Below are 14,264 nucleotides of genomic sequence, written 5' to 3'. Positions count from 1 at the left end.
GAGCTGATATTTGAATAATGTGAAACCTGCATTGCATGGTATTGTTTATGCTAGTCTTTCTCTCTTTTCTCTCTCTGAAAATTAAAACTTCATTTCCAGTGAAAGCTGCTGCTTCCTGTCTTTGCTACTTTGTGCCCTCTCTTTCCCCAGCATTGGTGTGTGTGTGTGTGTGTGTGTGTGTGTGTGTGCGTGCGTGCGTGTGTGTTTGTTGTTCTGTGACTTTATGATTCACCTTTGAATTACTTATAAACATGTGAACTAAATTTTTGCTGAAAGAAAACAGTGGCAGGATAAAATGATTCCTATTTCTTTAAACCTGCATCAGCTGATTTCTTTTTTTTTTGGCCACTTGGGGGCAGCGAAAACAAGCTGTAAACACAACGCCGACATATTATCGCCTCACGAGTTGATATGGCTACCTTTCACACACAAGTAGTCATGTGATCCATCGTTGATGTAAAGATAGCGATTATAGCAGCTTTAAAGGAAAATAAGGACTTACAGGTTATGACGTATAATCGCAGTTTTGACCATCGATATGCAAACTGGCAAGAAGTGGTCAGACGATCAGACAGGTTGTTTAGCTGGACCAGGAAGTTGGTCCGCAAACAGTGACGAGTATTTCTGACTGACAGTTTGGGTAATAATTTTAACGGTCGCCTTTGTTTTTTCCTCCAGATAAGTACAATGTACAATGAGTACAATGTTTTTATTGCTGCTTGTAATTTTGGAAAAAAACTACAAACCCCCCCCCCAAAAAAAAATTTTTAAAAATACCTACCTTTAATGACAAACGCCTCGGCCAGCAGGCGGAGGTGGTAGGTCGGCTGGTCATCCTGCGTCAGCTCCTCCAGTCCCACCCTGGCACACATCCCCTGGGCGTCCCGGTAGCGACCCTGCACATAGTGCACTTTGGCCATCAGCAGCAGAGCCTCGTTCAAGTATCTGGGCTGGAGGACAAGAGGACATAAACGGTTTGGCAATAACAAAGGAAGAGATTTGTATAAAAAGCTGTCCGTGCTCTGTGCCATAATAGATTCAGTACTTCCTTTATTTGTATGAATGAAGAGAATAAGCTTTAAAGAGGCAGAGAGGAATCTACAAGTATAGGATTGAGCTGAAGGAACCCAGATTACACTGACTGTGAGGCGGCCTCGGCTGAGGATGCTGTTCAGGTGGCCTTTAGCCTTGCTCAGTCTGGGCTGGGTCTTGTCCATCAGAGGCGTGGAGCTCCGTAGCAGGTTTATGTTTTCCTGCAGGCACTCCTCCAGCAGCGCCTCGGCCATCAGCAGCGTCCCGTAGTCATCTGGGGGGCGGGGGGCGGGATCGAATAAAGACAAAAGTGAACTGAGTTTGTTGGAGTAGGTCTGAGCTCAGGGTCGCAGGTCACTTATTTCTGTAGCCAAAGCAAACCTCAGTCGGTCCATTAAAAACAGCATTTCCCACCGGCTCGGGGGAGAGGAGTTCAAAAACGCCGGAGTCCTGAAGTCTATTTAGAAGCTACAGTTTCCATTTCCCTCATCCTCTCCTTAAATAGCCTGAAGATTGTAATCATATGATATGCACTCCACGTCCACCTACACTGAATCCAGATACTCAAGTTTACTCACACTGTAAACCAACTCTGCTCTGACTGAGCCTTCAGTGTCCAGTAGTGAACCTCTAGTTTTTGTGTACACACACGCTCGATTAAAGCCTTCCTGTTTAGCTTTTACAGTCCGCGAGCGTGTGTCTGTGTGTTCCGACGCCAGCTCTGCGAGCGGTGTTTACGTCCCGCTACACTCGACACATTTGCCAGTAGGCTTTATCAGCACAGCCAAGGCCGAACCTGCCAGTGAGGGGAAGGTGAGGGATAAACAGCAGGACGAGTCTCAGCCCATAACTACAGAGAGAGCTATTTAATGATTTCACACAAGCCGGAGCCCAGACTTTGGAGAGAGCCAGTGTTGCAATAAAGTAACCAAGAGGTCTGAGATCAAATCTACCCTTGAGTTCACTCACACTTCGGTTTTCTAAAACATTCTTTCATCTCTGATTCTATCTGTTTCAGTCCATTTGTGACGCGCCGCTGTAATTTCGCCTTGCCACTTCCTCGCTTCTCACAAATTACAGTTGAGCTCCCCAGAGAATAGATGGGGCGAACTTGTTGCTATCGGTGATGAGCTTATTTCTCATCAACTTCTGCAGCTGTTTTTGAGAAAAAGCCGTAAAACCCACAGTACACTTCCTGCTCAGCACAATTTAAAGGTAATTCAGAGGTCCCCTGTGGAGTTGTAGCTGTGGTGGAGGCACAGTCGGTGGAGGTAACGTGAAGAAACGTACGCGCGGGGGTAGGCTGCTAGGCTGGGTAGCTAGTTCCAACATGCAATCTATATAGCTTCTAGTTCAACATAATACAGACGTTTGGCATGAGATGATTTCGAAGACAACACTTCCATCCACTTCGTTTAATACTGACTGGTAGTGTTATAGTTATAATAGTTTATGAAACTGCCTCAACGGCGCTTGAACCGGCCCCATATTAGATAAAGGGTTGTGATTGGCCCGACCTGATTCAGGCTGGATGGAAATCTGTCTGAACGGAGGGGGGGCGCGGGAGGGGGGGGGGGGGCTAACGCATAACGTGAGCTCAATGATTCCACCGGTTCCCAGGCTAACACACAACACATTTCTGAAAAGAAACGCTGGATCCAAACTTACATTTTTGTTTACAAGAAAACTCCACAGGGTGCCCTTAACCTCCTAAGACCTGGCATCCACATGCGTGGACATCACATTTTGGGTTATACCATAATATCACCACATCATGTCAACAGATGATGCTTAATTTTTATACTTATCAGGTCCCAATAAGCCCAAATAGCAAAGAGAAATTAAGATAGAGCTTGGGTCTTAGGAGGTTAAACACATTTGAGTCTAAAAATGCTGGAATCGGCCCATAAAATAGCCGGTTGACCAGTTGATAACAGTTGAGCGTAATTCTCCCCAGGTTGCTAAAAAAAAAAAAAAAAAAAAATTCCCAGAACTGAGGTATGACCTCAGTATCCTAAAATGGCAGCTACTGCTGTGAAATGGTGTCTTTGCCACCACAAACATTTGATTGCTCCCTGTGAGATTGTTGTGAATAGTGGTGCACAATGTCAGCTTTCGGTGACGGTCCTCGCTCTTTGAGTTTGACTCACATCAAATTAGACTGTCACGTTATCCATTTATCCAAAGTACAATACTTCGGACAACAAGAGACCTGAGAATGCAGAGTACCCCAGCAGTGGCTGATTTTTTACAGTTTTACACTACAGTGGATTTTACCACTTCACTTTAATTCCTTATCACTTTGCCCGCCACGACGTTCCTCTCTCTCTTTAATCTCCAAAACCAACTCCAGTGGCCCACCTTGCCGTCCGTGCACACTCATCCTGTCAGATCGGCCAATGTGAGCCGTGCGTGCACACAGCAATACCACATTGATGTTTAACGCTTCAGTGCGTGTGCAGGCAGGGAGAAGCTGCTGGCCTGCGCTATCGGCCAGTCATGGGCACAATAACAGCGGACTTGCGGTCAAGTCACCTAGAACCCGTATTTACTCTGCTATGGTGGGAGGTGGGGGCAGGTGCATTAGCGCCTTGCCGGAGCAATGCTTTATGAGGCACACAATGATAAGTGTGTTTGCATGTGGGTGAAGGCAGGCAGTGAATGGTCCACTGGAAAATCTTGTTTTGCATGAGATACAGCAGGTGGTACTGCCTCTCCTGAGGGCCGTGCAATGCCTTTGATCGCGAGCACACTCTTTCATTGTGTGTGCTGCAAACTTCCTTGTTGTTGGAGCCATCCGGCAGCCCCTCTCTGACCCCTGGTCTGACCCACTGGGACTGATGTAAGCAACTTATTATGTCCTTATTATCTGTGGAATGCATTCGTCGTGGAGACCTTTAAGTACAGTCTGTCCGGTTGAGAGTCCAAAGTCCAACTTGTGTACAAGTGCAACCCATGAACTGCAAAAAAAAAAAAAAAAAAAAACAACCATCCATCCTTGGCCAACACTTTAGATTCTTACCGAGTCTTAGAATCACACTTTTTTTTTTTTTTTTTTTTTACAAATAAGTTCAAGAAATCTGCGAATGGAGATTGGGAACAATCAACTCATTTCAAAGCATGTTTTATCAAGAACTTTCTGTGACACTTCCTCTGGAAACAACTTCCTGAAACTTCCCGACAAACAAGTGGAATTTAAACATCTTTGTGTCAGAATCCTAAACCTGATTATGGAGCCCTGCGAGTTTGTTTTGGACGATTATTATTATTATTATTATTATTATTACTTATTTTTTGCAGTGTGCAGATCAGTGAACCGGTCGGGAGACACCCCAGCCTGTAAACCCTCCCAGGTGTAGGCAACTCACCGTCCTCGTGGAAGCGCGCAGCCTGCATCTGGTCGATGATCGCCGGCATCTTGTCCCACTGGCACTCGGCCCGGTAGCGCTCCAGCTCCGCTTCCAGGCGGACTTGGGTGAAGGAGACCCGGGATGTCATCGCGGCTCTGTCCCGGTGGTGACTGTACTCCCCGGACACGATGGGAGTAACTGCGGACTACCAGGAGAAATAAATGTGTAATCTTTGAGTGCGGAGGGGTGGGGTGGGTGTGTGCGTGTGTGTGCGTGCGTGTGTGTGTGTGTGTGTGTGTGTGTGGGGGGGGGGGGGGGGGGTTACTACAAGCGCACAAGGTCATCAAACAAAAATCCAGAGCGCGAAAGTAAATATACACGTGGGAATATGTTTCATTGTTTGGATGTTCTTGTTACTATGGAAACTAATTCTTTCATTTGTAATATAATCTAGTGTTCAGTAGCCACTCAATCTTCATTAAACAAGGGAGATACCGAGAAATTACTTTTCAACATGAACCCCTTTTAACTTGTTATTTCTTTACTGTCATCTTGCAGTAAGATTTTTTTTTTTGCCTTTCTTGAAATGAGTGTGGCATTTTTTTGTTGTTGAGAGGGCTTGATCTGAAGCTGTCGGAAGTAAAAGGAAGCGTGCCCTCCTCCGAGCAGCCACGTCCTTAATCTTTTCCCCGTTAACACTTTAACTGGATCAGGTGAGGGCTTAGGAAGCGGCGATGCGAAGAAAGCCGCAGCAAAGTGTGCAGCCCATAAAGGTGCGTGCATGGGTGCTGTTTTCTTCTTTTAATGGTGTTCATTTCATTAATGAGTTCACTGGGGAAAACAAACTAACAAACAAAAACAAAAAAAAAAAATCAATTTGTAATTGCTTGGCTTGCTCCCTGATCTGGGTTCAGCAGCATTGGCGGGCTGACCCCGGCTGACCTCCTGGCTCAGTTACAAAAGAATACATCTGCCAGCTATTGCACTGTGACATGTCATCTGCACCGCGTCGAGCAACGGGGTGTGTACACACCAAGGGACGCGCTAGGCAGAGAAAACTAACATCTTCTACATGTATCCTATCAACCACAGCACACGGTGGGAGGGGGGGAGGTCACTGACTACTGAGGGGTTTTACTGAGAGTCTATGTCAGCTACTTTAGGACATTAAAACAACCTCGAGCCTCCTGAACAGAGATTTAGCGGCGTCATTCTCTCTCTGGAAACTTGACATTTGCTTGACACAAGTCGGCGCCTCTCCTTCCCCTCAGTACACTCCTCCACACGGCGCGCTCCGGAGCAGTGTCCAGCTCTCAGCTGAGCGCCCCCCCACCCCCCACCAAGCTGACGTATTGACACCGCCAACTCAGAGGTGTTTTTTCTATGCCAAGATAGGTAACGTCGTGAACTACTTTGTCCGCTGGAAAGTGCCGTATGTAAAGTGCTCACATATTACAACGCGAGAATGCCAATATTTTGTCAAATAACCCAAACGTTAGCTTGCGTCGGTATGTGTCAGTATATATGAAACCGGAAGCATGCATTTGTTAACTACTTAAATACATTTCTATGTGTTATAACGTTGACTGCATCAACGTCTTACTTTAAGCTTAAACATTATGTTGGAACATATAATAAACGTATCGTAAAATTGTAATTCTGTCGTGAGCAGCTAAAAGTAACAATGTAGTCTGTCTAGCGGGATTCTACTGAATACGGACGTTGGTGCAGTGAGTTCTCTCGCTTCAGTTGTATACTCTCCGATAGCCCTGACCAATCACAATGAGCTGTCGTGTCCAAGCGGGGCTACGGCAAGCCACTTGGTCCTCAAACGCTGTGACTAATCATTGTTGCCAGCCAACTAAGAAAACAACATAACTGTCCACGGAGTCTAGCGGAGATACGACTTATTCTCAAGTAAGTATTAAAATGGCCTTTTTTAACTAATGACGCCATTGGACGTGTTGCGCGGTTTGTGGACTAAACTAAGGCCGTGGCATTTTAACGCAGACCTGAAATGAAGCTTCATGTTAGCAATATCAACGTTGCTGACAGCCTTTTTTTTTTTTGCTAACGTTCATGTTGCACCTGAATTTGTGGTCTTGGTTATGTAACCTCATAGTACCTACAGCATGTGGCTCCATCGGGTATTCTCACAGCTATGTAGCCCATTGTTTTCCTGTGGTAACTGGTTAAAGTTACCTCTCAACAACGCATTCGTATGACTTTGAATGTATCTACACAATTTTTAGTTACAGCCGTGACTGAGAGGCCAGCTCTTTAAAATGTATCTAAAAGTGATTTGGCTCTAATAAGGCGTCAATAGGGAAAACAGCAAGATGAGCTCCCTATGATTAAGAATCCATAAATTGGGGTATTTAGTGACAAACTGGGATATATGAATGAAAAGTGAGGGGGGAAACTGAATTACTGAATGTTGAAAACAAATATGCACAATTGGTGTATAAACAGGATACGCTAAATGTGATATCCACTATAGATGCATTGAATGCAGCGCATTAAAGTCTTCATTTCACTTGCTTTTCTGTCTGTGTGCCCAGCAGCATGAGTCGCGGCAGGTGTAGTGTGCAGTGGGGGGGTCTGCTCCTCCTCCTGTCCTCCTCTCTGCTGTGTGTTCAGTCTCAGGTGGATCCACACCAACACCAGCAGCAGCAGCAGCAGCAGCAGCAGCAGCCCCCGGCCGTGGAGAGCGCAGCTCACATATCCGGCCACGGTCACGGCCGCCTGGACAAGAACATGGTCCAGGACAAAGAGTGAGTGATGTCTCCACAGTCAACGCATGTTCTCCACCGGTACTGTAGATGAGCGATCCAGCGCTTATCTGCACAGAATGGCGAACTTTGGACACAGTCGGCTGCAGCAAAAGCAGCACACAAACACACACACACACACACACACACACTCTGTGAAGTCGCGGGCGGTGGTGTTTGACTCCTCTTTTGTCTTCCAGCCACATCATGGAGCATTTAGAGGGAGTGATAGACAAACCAGAGAAAGACATGACTCCCCAGGAGCTTCAGCTGCACTACTTCAAGATGCATGATTACGATGGCAACAACCTGCTGGATGGGCTGGAGCTAGCCACAGCTATCACACACGTACACAGAGAGGTAGGTATATATATGTGTGTGTGTGTGTGTGTGTGTGTGTGTGTGTGCGCGTATCTGTTCTTGCCCTCTAAGGTGTGAACCACCAGGGATCTGCCACAAATAAGTTGCTTTTACTACCCTGGAGAACACATTTTAGTGGTTACTTTATTGTAATTTATTTTTAAACATCCCCCAGTGACCCTCCCATCATGGAATCTCGCTCTCCAAAACCCTGTTTGCTTTAAATTACTCCGGTTGGTTCCCAGCAGTTGGGATTCATTTGTTCTGAAGAGTCTCAAATTTGTGAAAGTGAAAGATTTCAGCCCTTTGCTAGATGTCACGCCCCAAGTTAACCCCTTGAGTCAGTGTGCTCGATCCCCTTTGTCTGAAAACTCCACACCTTTCTTTCTCCCCCAAAAGGAACATTTCATGACGGCAGCAACTCACTTCATTAAGAGTGGCCCTCTGTTCTTAAAGCTGCGGGAAATTGAAAAGGAAGCACTGAAGCAGTTAACTCATTTCCAGTTGGAGCTGTACTTTTAGTTTGCCAGGTTTTTAAGACCTAAAACACATCACACGCAGATTTAATGAAAACCACTGCACAAGTGGTGAGCGACAGTTCTGACGTAGGGTCACACATTACAAACTGCACTCCGTTCCAATGTCTTTCTCCCTATTTGTGCGAACCAAAGCCTCACGACCTCTTTTTTTTTTTTACAGATTAAACTCCGAGCAGCACTCGTGTAGTGGCCACACAGCAGATTTCATGTAGTGCTGAATGCTGATCCGAGACGCATCGCAAATATCGAGCATGTTTAATCTTGCGGTATTGTGTCCCGAGGCAGGGAACAGGACAGCGGGTGTGGATTCTGTCCGGCCCCGCTGGGCCTTTCACAAAGCGGGAGGCCCCTGATGAGTTGTCATAGTGACACAGTTTTTATATGAACAGTGTAGCGTCAATGTCCCAGTGAATAGTGTCCTGTTGTCGTTGTTACACATGCACAATACACCTCCTTGAAAGTTTCCCCGTCTCGCTTCCTCCCCAGGAGAGAGGAGAGAACAGCCAGCCGATGAAAGAGGAGGACCTTATGACCCTCATCGATGACGTCCTGAGGGACGATGACAAAAACAATGACGGCTACATAGATTACGCAGAGTTTGCCAAATCGCTGGAGTAGGACGTCACCGGAGCACTGACGTTCTCTCATGTCCACGACAGCAACAGCAAGGAACCTGCAGAGACGAGAAGTCAAGCTGAGAAGCTGCCGCCAAGCTGTCGTTCAATCTCTCCATCAGGGTTATTGGTCATTTAGGACGTTTTGGAAATTGCTGTACTCTCTAAGCTTGTCAGAAGAGGGAAACTAAATGCCCCCCCCCCCCCCTTTTCTTTTTTTTTTTTTTTTTTAGCTTGACACTGGTGTATGCTTACACAGTGGCATTTCTGCACCTTCTGCTTTTGTAGGTTCCTTGCAGTCATACCATTTGTGAAGGGTCAGTTCACCCTGTGTCACGTCCCAAACAAAATTCACCTCCGCTGTATTGCCGTGGTAGCAGAGACCAAATGATTGAATCCGTTTCGCTCGCTGTCTGTGATGAGGAGGAGACAAACCGCTCGCTCTCATCACATTAGAAAGTGGCCTTGACTTTGCTCAGACGTACAGCATATAGCCGTGACGTAATGTGTGTGTGTGTGTGTGTGTGTGTTTGTGTGTACAGAGTAGAAAACCTTTGCTGAACTGATGAGGTGACTTTGGAGTTTATTTTGGAGGGGAGCTCAAGGTTACAGGCAGAACAACACGACATTGAATGCAGCATGGTGGCTTGTCAGCGCCTACATGCCTGCTGAAGATGGCCACAGTCCCTGCGAGCCAGTCACCGCCATCTTCACTGTGGTCCGTCAGCCAGCAGATACTTGACATATATGTAACGTCGGAGTGAATGTACAGCAGCTCCACACTGCTGATTCTTCATCACTGGATAAGCTAGACTCTAAGCACACTGGGTGACGCCGCGGCCGCTGCACTCGTTCAAGGCTCAGTTTCATGGGGCTTTGCAGGAAAGCACTTTTATAAACCATTGAACACAACACACGTTTGCTTCAAATCATCAGCTGCCTTTAAAACAGATGTGGATCAAACATGTCAGGTCTCTCTCGCTGTGTGTGTGTGTGTGTGTGTGTGTCCAATCCATGTGTGATTCCTTGTAAAGTATGATTTCGTATGGATGAACTCTATATTTTTGCCATCCAGTGTTGATTCTCCGATCATTTCAGGTTATTTAAACAACCGAGAGCATAACAGACGCAACCGTGTTGTCTCTGGAATGTGAAATATTAAAAACTGTAATCTACAGACTTGGATTTGTGATGTTTTTTGTGTGTGTGTGTGTGTGTGTGGTTTTTTTTTTAAAGAATAGTAGTGTGGAGTCCCACCACATTGCATTCATGAAATCACATTTAAAACGCTCTGCAAAAAAAAGGTTTAAAATGTTTATTTGTTAGATGTGCTCGAAGGTTTTTAGACAACCAGGTTTCATCTTCAGTCCTGTAAATGCTCCAGAAATTGTGTAGATCAACATTTCACAGTACAACACACAACACAGCAGATACAAAACCCCAAGACGTGAACTAAACTGCAGTGAAGACCCACCCACCGTGCACTCAATATTGGCAGTGGATGTTGAAGACGTGAAAAAGTATCAAAAAGAGGCGCTTTTGTGAACTCTTCAGTGCAGATTTCAAAACAGAAAACTGTGTGGGGAAAGTTAGCGCTCAAAGTTCCCACAGTGTGTATGACACTGAAGTTACTTTTCCAGCCAAAATCAGGGCCTGAAGCACTTTAAACTCGAAATGTGTGTTTGTGTACTCACAGTGTGGTGGAGGAAAAGGAGCATGCATGCAGCTGAACAGAGATTAAAAATAATTAGCATGTAACATTTGACTTTTAAAGATGGCCTCTGTCACTTCTTAGCTCCAGGGAGAGGCCGGGTCCAGGGGCTGCATGGAGGCCAGTGAGAACATGGGCGAGGTGAGGTTGCCCCTCAGCGGGCTGTACCAGTCTTCATGCTGCCGCTGGGCGGCCGGCGGTGGTGGTGGGACGCTGGGGCAGGGGCACTGGCTGACCGGACCCAGGTGGCGGGAGTACGCCCCAGAGTGCAGCACGGGGGAGAGGCGGGGGATGTGGCCCACGGGCGGGGCGTAGTACTGTCGAGCCATGCCGGGCGGCTGGACGTGCAAGCCCCCCAGCAGCGCCCTGTGGCCAGGCATCACACCCACTGGGAGAGCTTTCTGCGAGGCCCGCTCCTGCTTCCGCTGTTTGGCTCTTCTGTTCTGAAACCAAACCTGCTGGGACAAGGACAGGTTAGAGATGAGGACAGGTTAGAGATGAGGACAGGTTAGAGACAGGGACAGGTTAGAGGCAGGGACAGGTTAGAGGCAGGGACAGGTTAGAGATGAGGACAGGTTAGAGACAGGGACAGGTTAGAGGCAGGGCCAGGGTAGAGACAAGGACAGGTTAGAGGCAGGGACAGGGCAGAGACAAGGACAGGTTAGAGACAGGGACAGGTTAGAGGCAGGGACAGGGCAGAGACAAGGACAGGTTAGAGACAGGGACAGGTTAGAGGCAGGGACAGGGCAGAGACAAGGACAGGTTAGAGGCAGGGACAGGGCAGAGACAAGGACAGGTTAGAGGCAGGGACAGGGCAGAGGCAAGGACAGGTTAGAGACAGGGACAGGTTAGAGGCAGGGACAGGTTAGAGACGAGGACAGGTTAGAGACAGGGACAGGTTAGAGGCAGGGACAGGTTAGAGATGAGGACAGGTAAGAGACAGGGACAGGGTAGAGACAAGGACAGGTTAGAGACAGGGACAGGTTAGAGATGAGGACAGGTTAGAGACGAGGACAGGTTAGAGGCAGGGACAGGTTAGAGATGAGGACAGGTTAGAGACAGGGACAGGGTAGAGACAGGGACAGGTTAGAGGCAGGGACAGGGCAGAGACAAGGACAGGTTAGAGACAGGGACAGGTTAGAGGCAGGGACAGGGCAGAGACAAGGACAGGTTAGAGACAGGGACAGGGTAGAGACAGGGACAGGTTAGAGACAGGGACAGGTTAGAGACGAGGACAGGTTAGAGACAGGGACAGGGTAGAGACAAGGACAGGTTAGAGGCGAGGACAGGTCAAGACAAAGGATGGCATCGTGTTGCCTGGTGTGTTAACATTTTCTGGGGCCTTTTCATTGGACAGTAAATGCAACATGCAGACTACACTGTTTGAAAACGAACATCTATCTGTTTTATTGCACTACAGTCATTCGTTTTGTGTCCCATGAGGTTATGGGGCTGATTGAAAATGGACTCCTCAGTTGCACTTTCTCTAAATGTGATGAATGAATAATAACAAACAGTGCTGACAGTCCCTGGGAGGCAGAAATCACACTTCTTTGATTTCCGAGTGGTTTGAAGAGCGTCCCACCTGTATGCGAGCCTCGTTGAGCTTGGTGATGCGGGCCAGCTCCTCTCTGTAGTAGATGTCAGGATACTGATTTTGTCCAAAGGCCACTTCCAGCTGCTCCAGCTGCTTGTGGCTGAAGGTGGTGCGGTGGCGCCTCCTGGCCGGGGAGGGGTAGGCCCTGCTCCGCCTGCCGAGGCCGGCGGTCATGGAGGTCTCGCACAACGACCCCTTCCTCACCGACACTCCTATATCTGTTTTCAGGAGGAGGAAAAAAGAGTTTGAGGCTTTGCGAGGATGCCGAAAAAACACAACAACCAATTCTCCAGCTCCTGTTTCTTGACCTCCTCGGCGTGATACAAAAAAAAAAAAAAAAAAAAAGCCTAAACTTGTAAGGGCGCATTTCGCCGATGACTGTCTCAACAAAGAGGGATTACACTGACTTTCTGGTTCCCACTGCCATCAGGCAACCTGAGAGCCGCAGAGCTTTAGCTGCTAAAGACAAGCTCGTGAGAAAAAGATACCAGAAACTGGGGGATTTGACCAAGATTATTACCACAGTCACTGACAAAGTGACTAATCTGACTAAATGGTGGTCTGAGCTGACCTTGCCTGCTCACATCGTGGAGGAGGCTGATTTGAGGATGGGTATTAAAATTGTGTTCTTACTGACAAAGAGTCTTTTTGCTTGATTTACCGGGGAAAACACATTTTGAAATTAGATAAATTAGCGAAACTAAGCACTGAACACTGTTAGCGAAGTAGACATTTTATTTTGCTAACTGACAACTCTGTGACTAATGCACTACAAGGATCAGGCCAATAGGAAGTACAGTTGTTTTTAAGGGTTCAGGGACCTTTAAAAGGTTCAAGGTTCAAGGAATCATTTTTGCTGGCATTTAATGTCGCAACCCAACACTGGTAAATTGAACAGTTTAGAAGTTAAAGAAACTCCGTATGTTTTTAATTCTGAAAATATCATTCATCTAAAAAGCCTCCATCATGCAACCCTCTAACTCTCTATCGGTCGAATGGCACACAATGAAAATAGCAACATTAAAAGTGATAATACCACATAACGCTAATAAATACACTAGGAGGACAAATGACAACATTAAAACAAATGTAATAACGAATATATAGACTAATATATCATATTGACTCACCTGCGCTGGAGCTGACAGTAGCCATGTCAGAGTAAACCTCTGCACAGTCCTGGTGGCTCCTCGCTGCGTCTCCTGCTGCCTTCACCTGGGCCATCACTGCAGCTCTGCTCACTGACAGGACCATCTGCACCGGGACCATCTGACCCCCCCCCCCCACACACACACACAACATGCCCATGTCCCACCCACCTGGTCTACCTTTACCTGCATGAGTGAGGCTACTGGGACCTACATACATTCCCATGGTTCTTACACATGTTCTTTTTTCTTCTTCTTCATGTTGTGTTGATATTAGATAGAATTCTACTGTCTGATAAGATGTAACTATCTTTTTGGTGTACCCACCTCCCTTTATTCCCTGTTTCTGCCTTAGTGGATATCCTACATTGAAATACCAAGAAAGGGGAACCAAACCTGCTGCTTTCAGACTAAGCCGGGGGTATACACACAGCAGCACATTTACCTGGACACGTTTATGAAGCATTGGGGTGTGTCCCGTACCTTAGTTTTATCCATGTTCCATATAAAAATGGATAATGTCCTATACAACAACAACAACAACAAGACTTTCTCTGTTTTAATCAGAGATGCAGATACTCAAAACTTGTATGTTCCATTGTTTTTGTTGTTACTTTAAAAGAGACAGATTTGCATCCGCTGTCCCTGAAATTCAGCTTAAAAGCAACAAATGAATAAAAAGGATTTAGGCTAAAAAATAAAAACTTAACTAGACAAAGCGGCCTGTAGGATGTATGTGTCTGTGTATATATACGGTACATTTTGCTGAAAACACTTTTAGTTGCAATGGAGTATTTTCGCACGAGGGCCTGATCAGCCTACTCCTTGCACCACTGTCTGTACGCGTCTCCGTTTGCATTGACACATGGGTGTAGAGCAGACGTGTGTGTGTGAGAGTGTGTATGTTGTGTTCGCAAACACGCACGTGACCATAAACATAATAACCGAGGGATAACTTGGTCTTTGCGTTGGATATTTTTTAATCAGTTTATAGATTTCTCTTTCTGGTGAGATGCAACTGCCTGTGTGGCCACCAGGTGGCTCTGTTACGCCAGGCTGTGTCACAGAGACAAAACTGGGAACTGCATGACAGAGCCTTGCATGTGCAAAGGGAAGAATCCTCATCAGTCTGTATTTTAACA

The 14,264-nt window shown here is 46.6% G+C and overlaps 3 protein-coding genes across 3 annotated transcripts in view; 1 reads left to right on the top strand and 2 right to left on the bottom strand.

Annotated features, from left to right (window-relative positions):
- The window catches only part of ttc7a (tetratricopeptide repeat domain 7A), a 44,583-nt gene extending 38,967 nt beyond the window's left edge, over nucleotides 1-5,616 (bottom strand). The window contains exons 1-4 of the mRNA XM_070915867.1: nucleotides 5,560-5,616; nucleotides 4,401-4,587; nucleotides 1,143-1,306; nucleotides 782-950 (exon numbers count right to left, since the gene is read on the bottom strand). Coding sequence (XP_070771968.1) covers nucleotides 782-950; nucleotides 1,143-1,306; nucleotides 4,401-4,587; nucleotides 5,560-5,616 — 577 coding nt within the window. The remainder of the gene's footprint in view (nucleotides 1-781; nucleotides 951-1,142; nucleotides 1,307-4,400; nucleotides 4,588-5,559) is intronic.
- A 1,331-nt stretch (nucleotides 5,617-6,947) lies between these two features.
- On the top strand, nucleotides 6,948-8,729 carry mcfd2 (multiple coagulation factor deficiency 2, ER cargo receptor complex subunit). The gene is made up of 3 exons (XM_070916345.1): nucleotides 6,948-7,156; nucleotides 7,354-7,513; nucleotides 8,539-8,729. The coding sequence occupies exons 1-3, from the start codon at nucleotides 6,948-6,950 to the stop codon at nucleotides 8,668-8,670; spliced, it is 501 nt and encodes a 166-aa protein (XP_070772446.1). The 3' UTR covers nucleotides 8,671-8,729.
- Nucleotides 8,730-10,457: 1,728 nt separating this feature from the next.
- Nucleotides 10,458-13,198, bottom strand: prop1 (PROP paired-like homeobox 1). Its single transcript, XM_070916662.1, has 3 exons — nucleotides 13,105-13,198; nucleotides 11,963-12,192; nucleotides 10,458-10,832 (listed from the first exon to the last, which is right to left on the bottom strand). The coding sequence occupies exons 1-3, from the start codon at nucleotides 13,196-13,198 to the stop codon at nucleotides 10,458-10,460; spliced, it is 699 nt and encodes a 232-aa protein (XP_070772763.1).
- Between the last annotated feature and the right edge of the window lie 1,066 nt (nucleotides 13,199-14,264).

The sequence above is a fragment of the Enoplosus armatus genome, chromosome 12 (assembly GCF_043641665.1).
Source record: "Enoplosus armatus isolate fEnoArm2 chromosome 12, fEnoArm2.hap1, whole genome shotgun sequence".
NCBI lineage: Eukaryota > Metazoa > Chordata > Actinopteri > Centrarchiformes > Enoplosidae > Enoplosus > Enoplosus armatus.
This window is presented reverse-complemented; position numbering and strand designations above follow the sequence as displayed.

What these genes read in the sequence shown, in the direction of transcription:
- mcfd2 (XM_070916345.1), top strand. Translation starts at nt 6,948, where the DNA reads ATGAGTCGCGGCAGGTGTAGTGTGCAGTGGGGGGGTCTGCTCCTCCTC. An exon ending in AACATGGTCCAGGACAAAGA is followed by an intron (nt 7,157 to 7,353) that starts GTGAGTGATGTC and finishes TTTGTCTTCCAG; the next exon opens with CCACATCATGGAGCATTTAG. An exon ending in TCACACACGTACACAGAGAG is followed by an intron (nt 7,514 to 8,538) that starts GTAGGTATATAT and finishes CTTCCTCCCCAG; the next exon opens with GAGAGAGGAGAGAACAGCCA.
- prop1 (XM_070916662.1), bottom strand. Translation starts at nt 13,198, where the DNA reads ATGGCCCAGGTGAAGGCAGCAGGAGACGCAGCGAGGAGCCACCAGGAC. An exon ending in TACTGTCAGCTCCAGCGCAG is followed by an intron (nt 12,193 to 13,104) that starts GTGAGTCAATAT and finishes TCCTGAAAACAG; the next exon opens with ATATAGGAGTGTCGGTGAGG. An exon ending in TCAACGAGGCTCGCATACAG is followed by an intron (nt 10,833 to 11,962) that starts GTGGGACGCTCT and finishes TTGTCCCAGCAG; the next exon opens with GTTTGGTTTCAGAACAGAAG.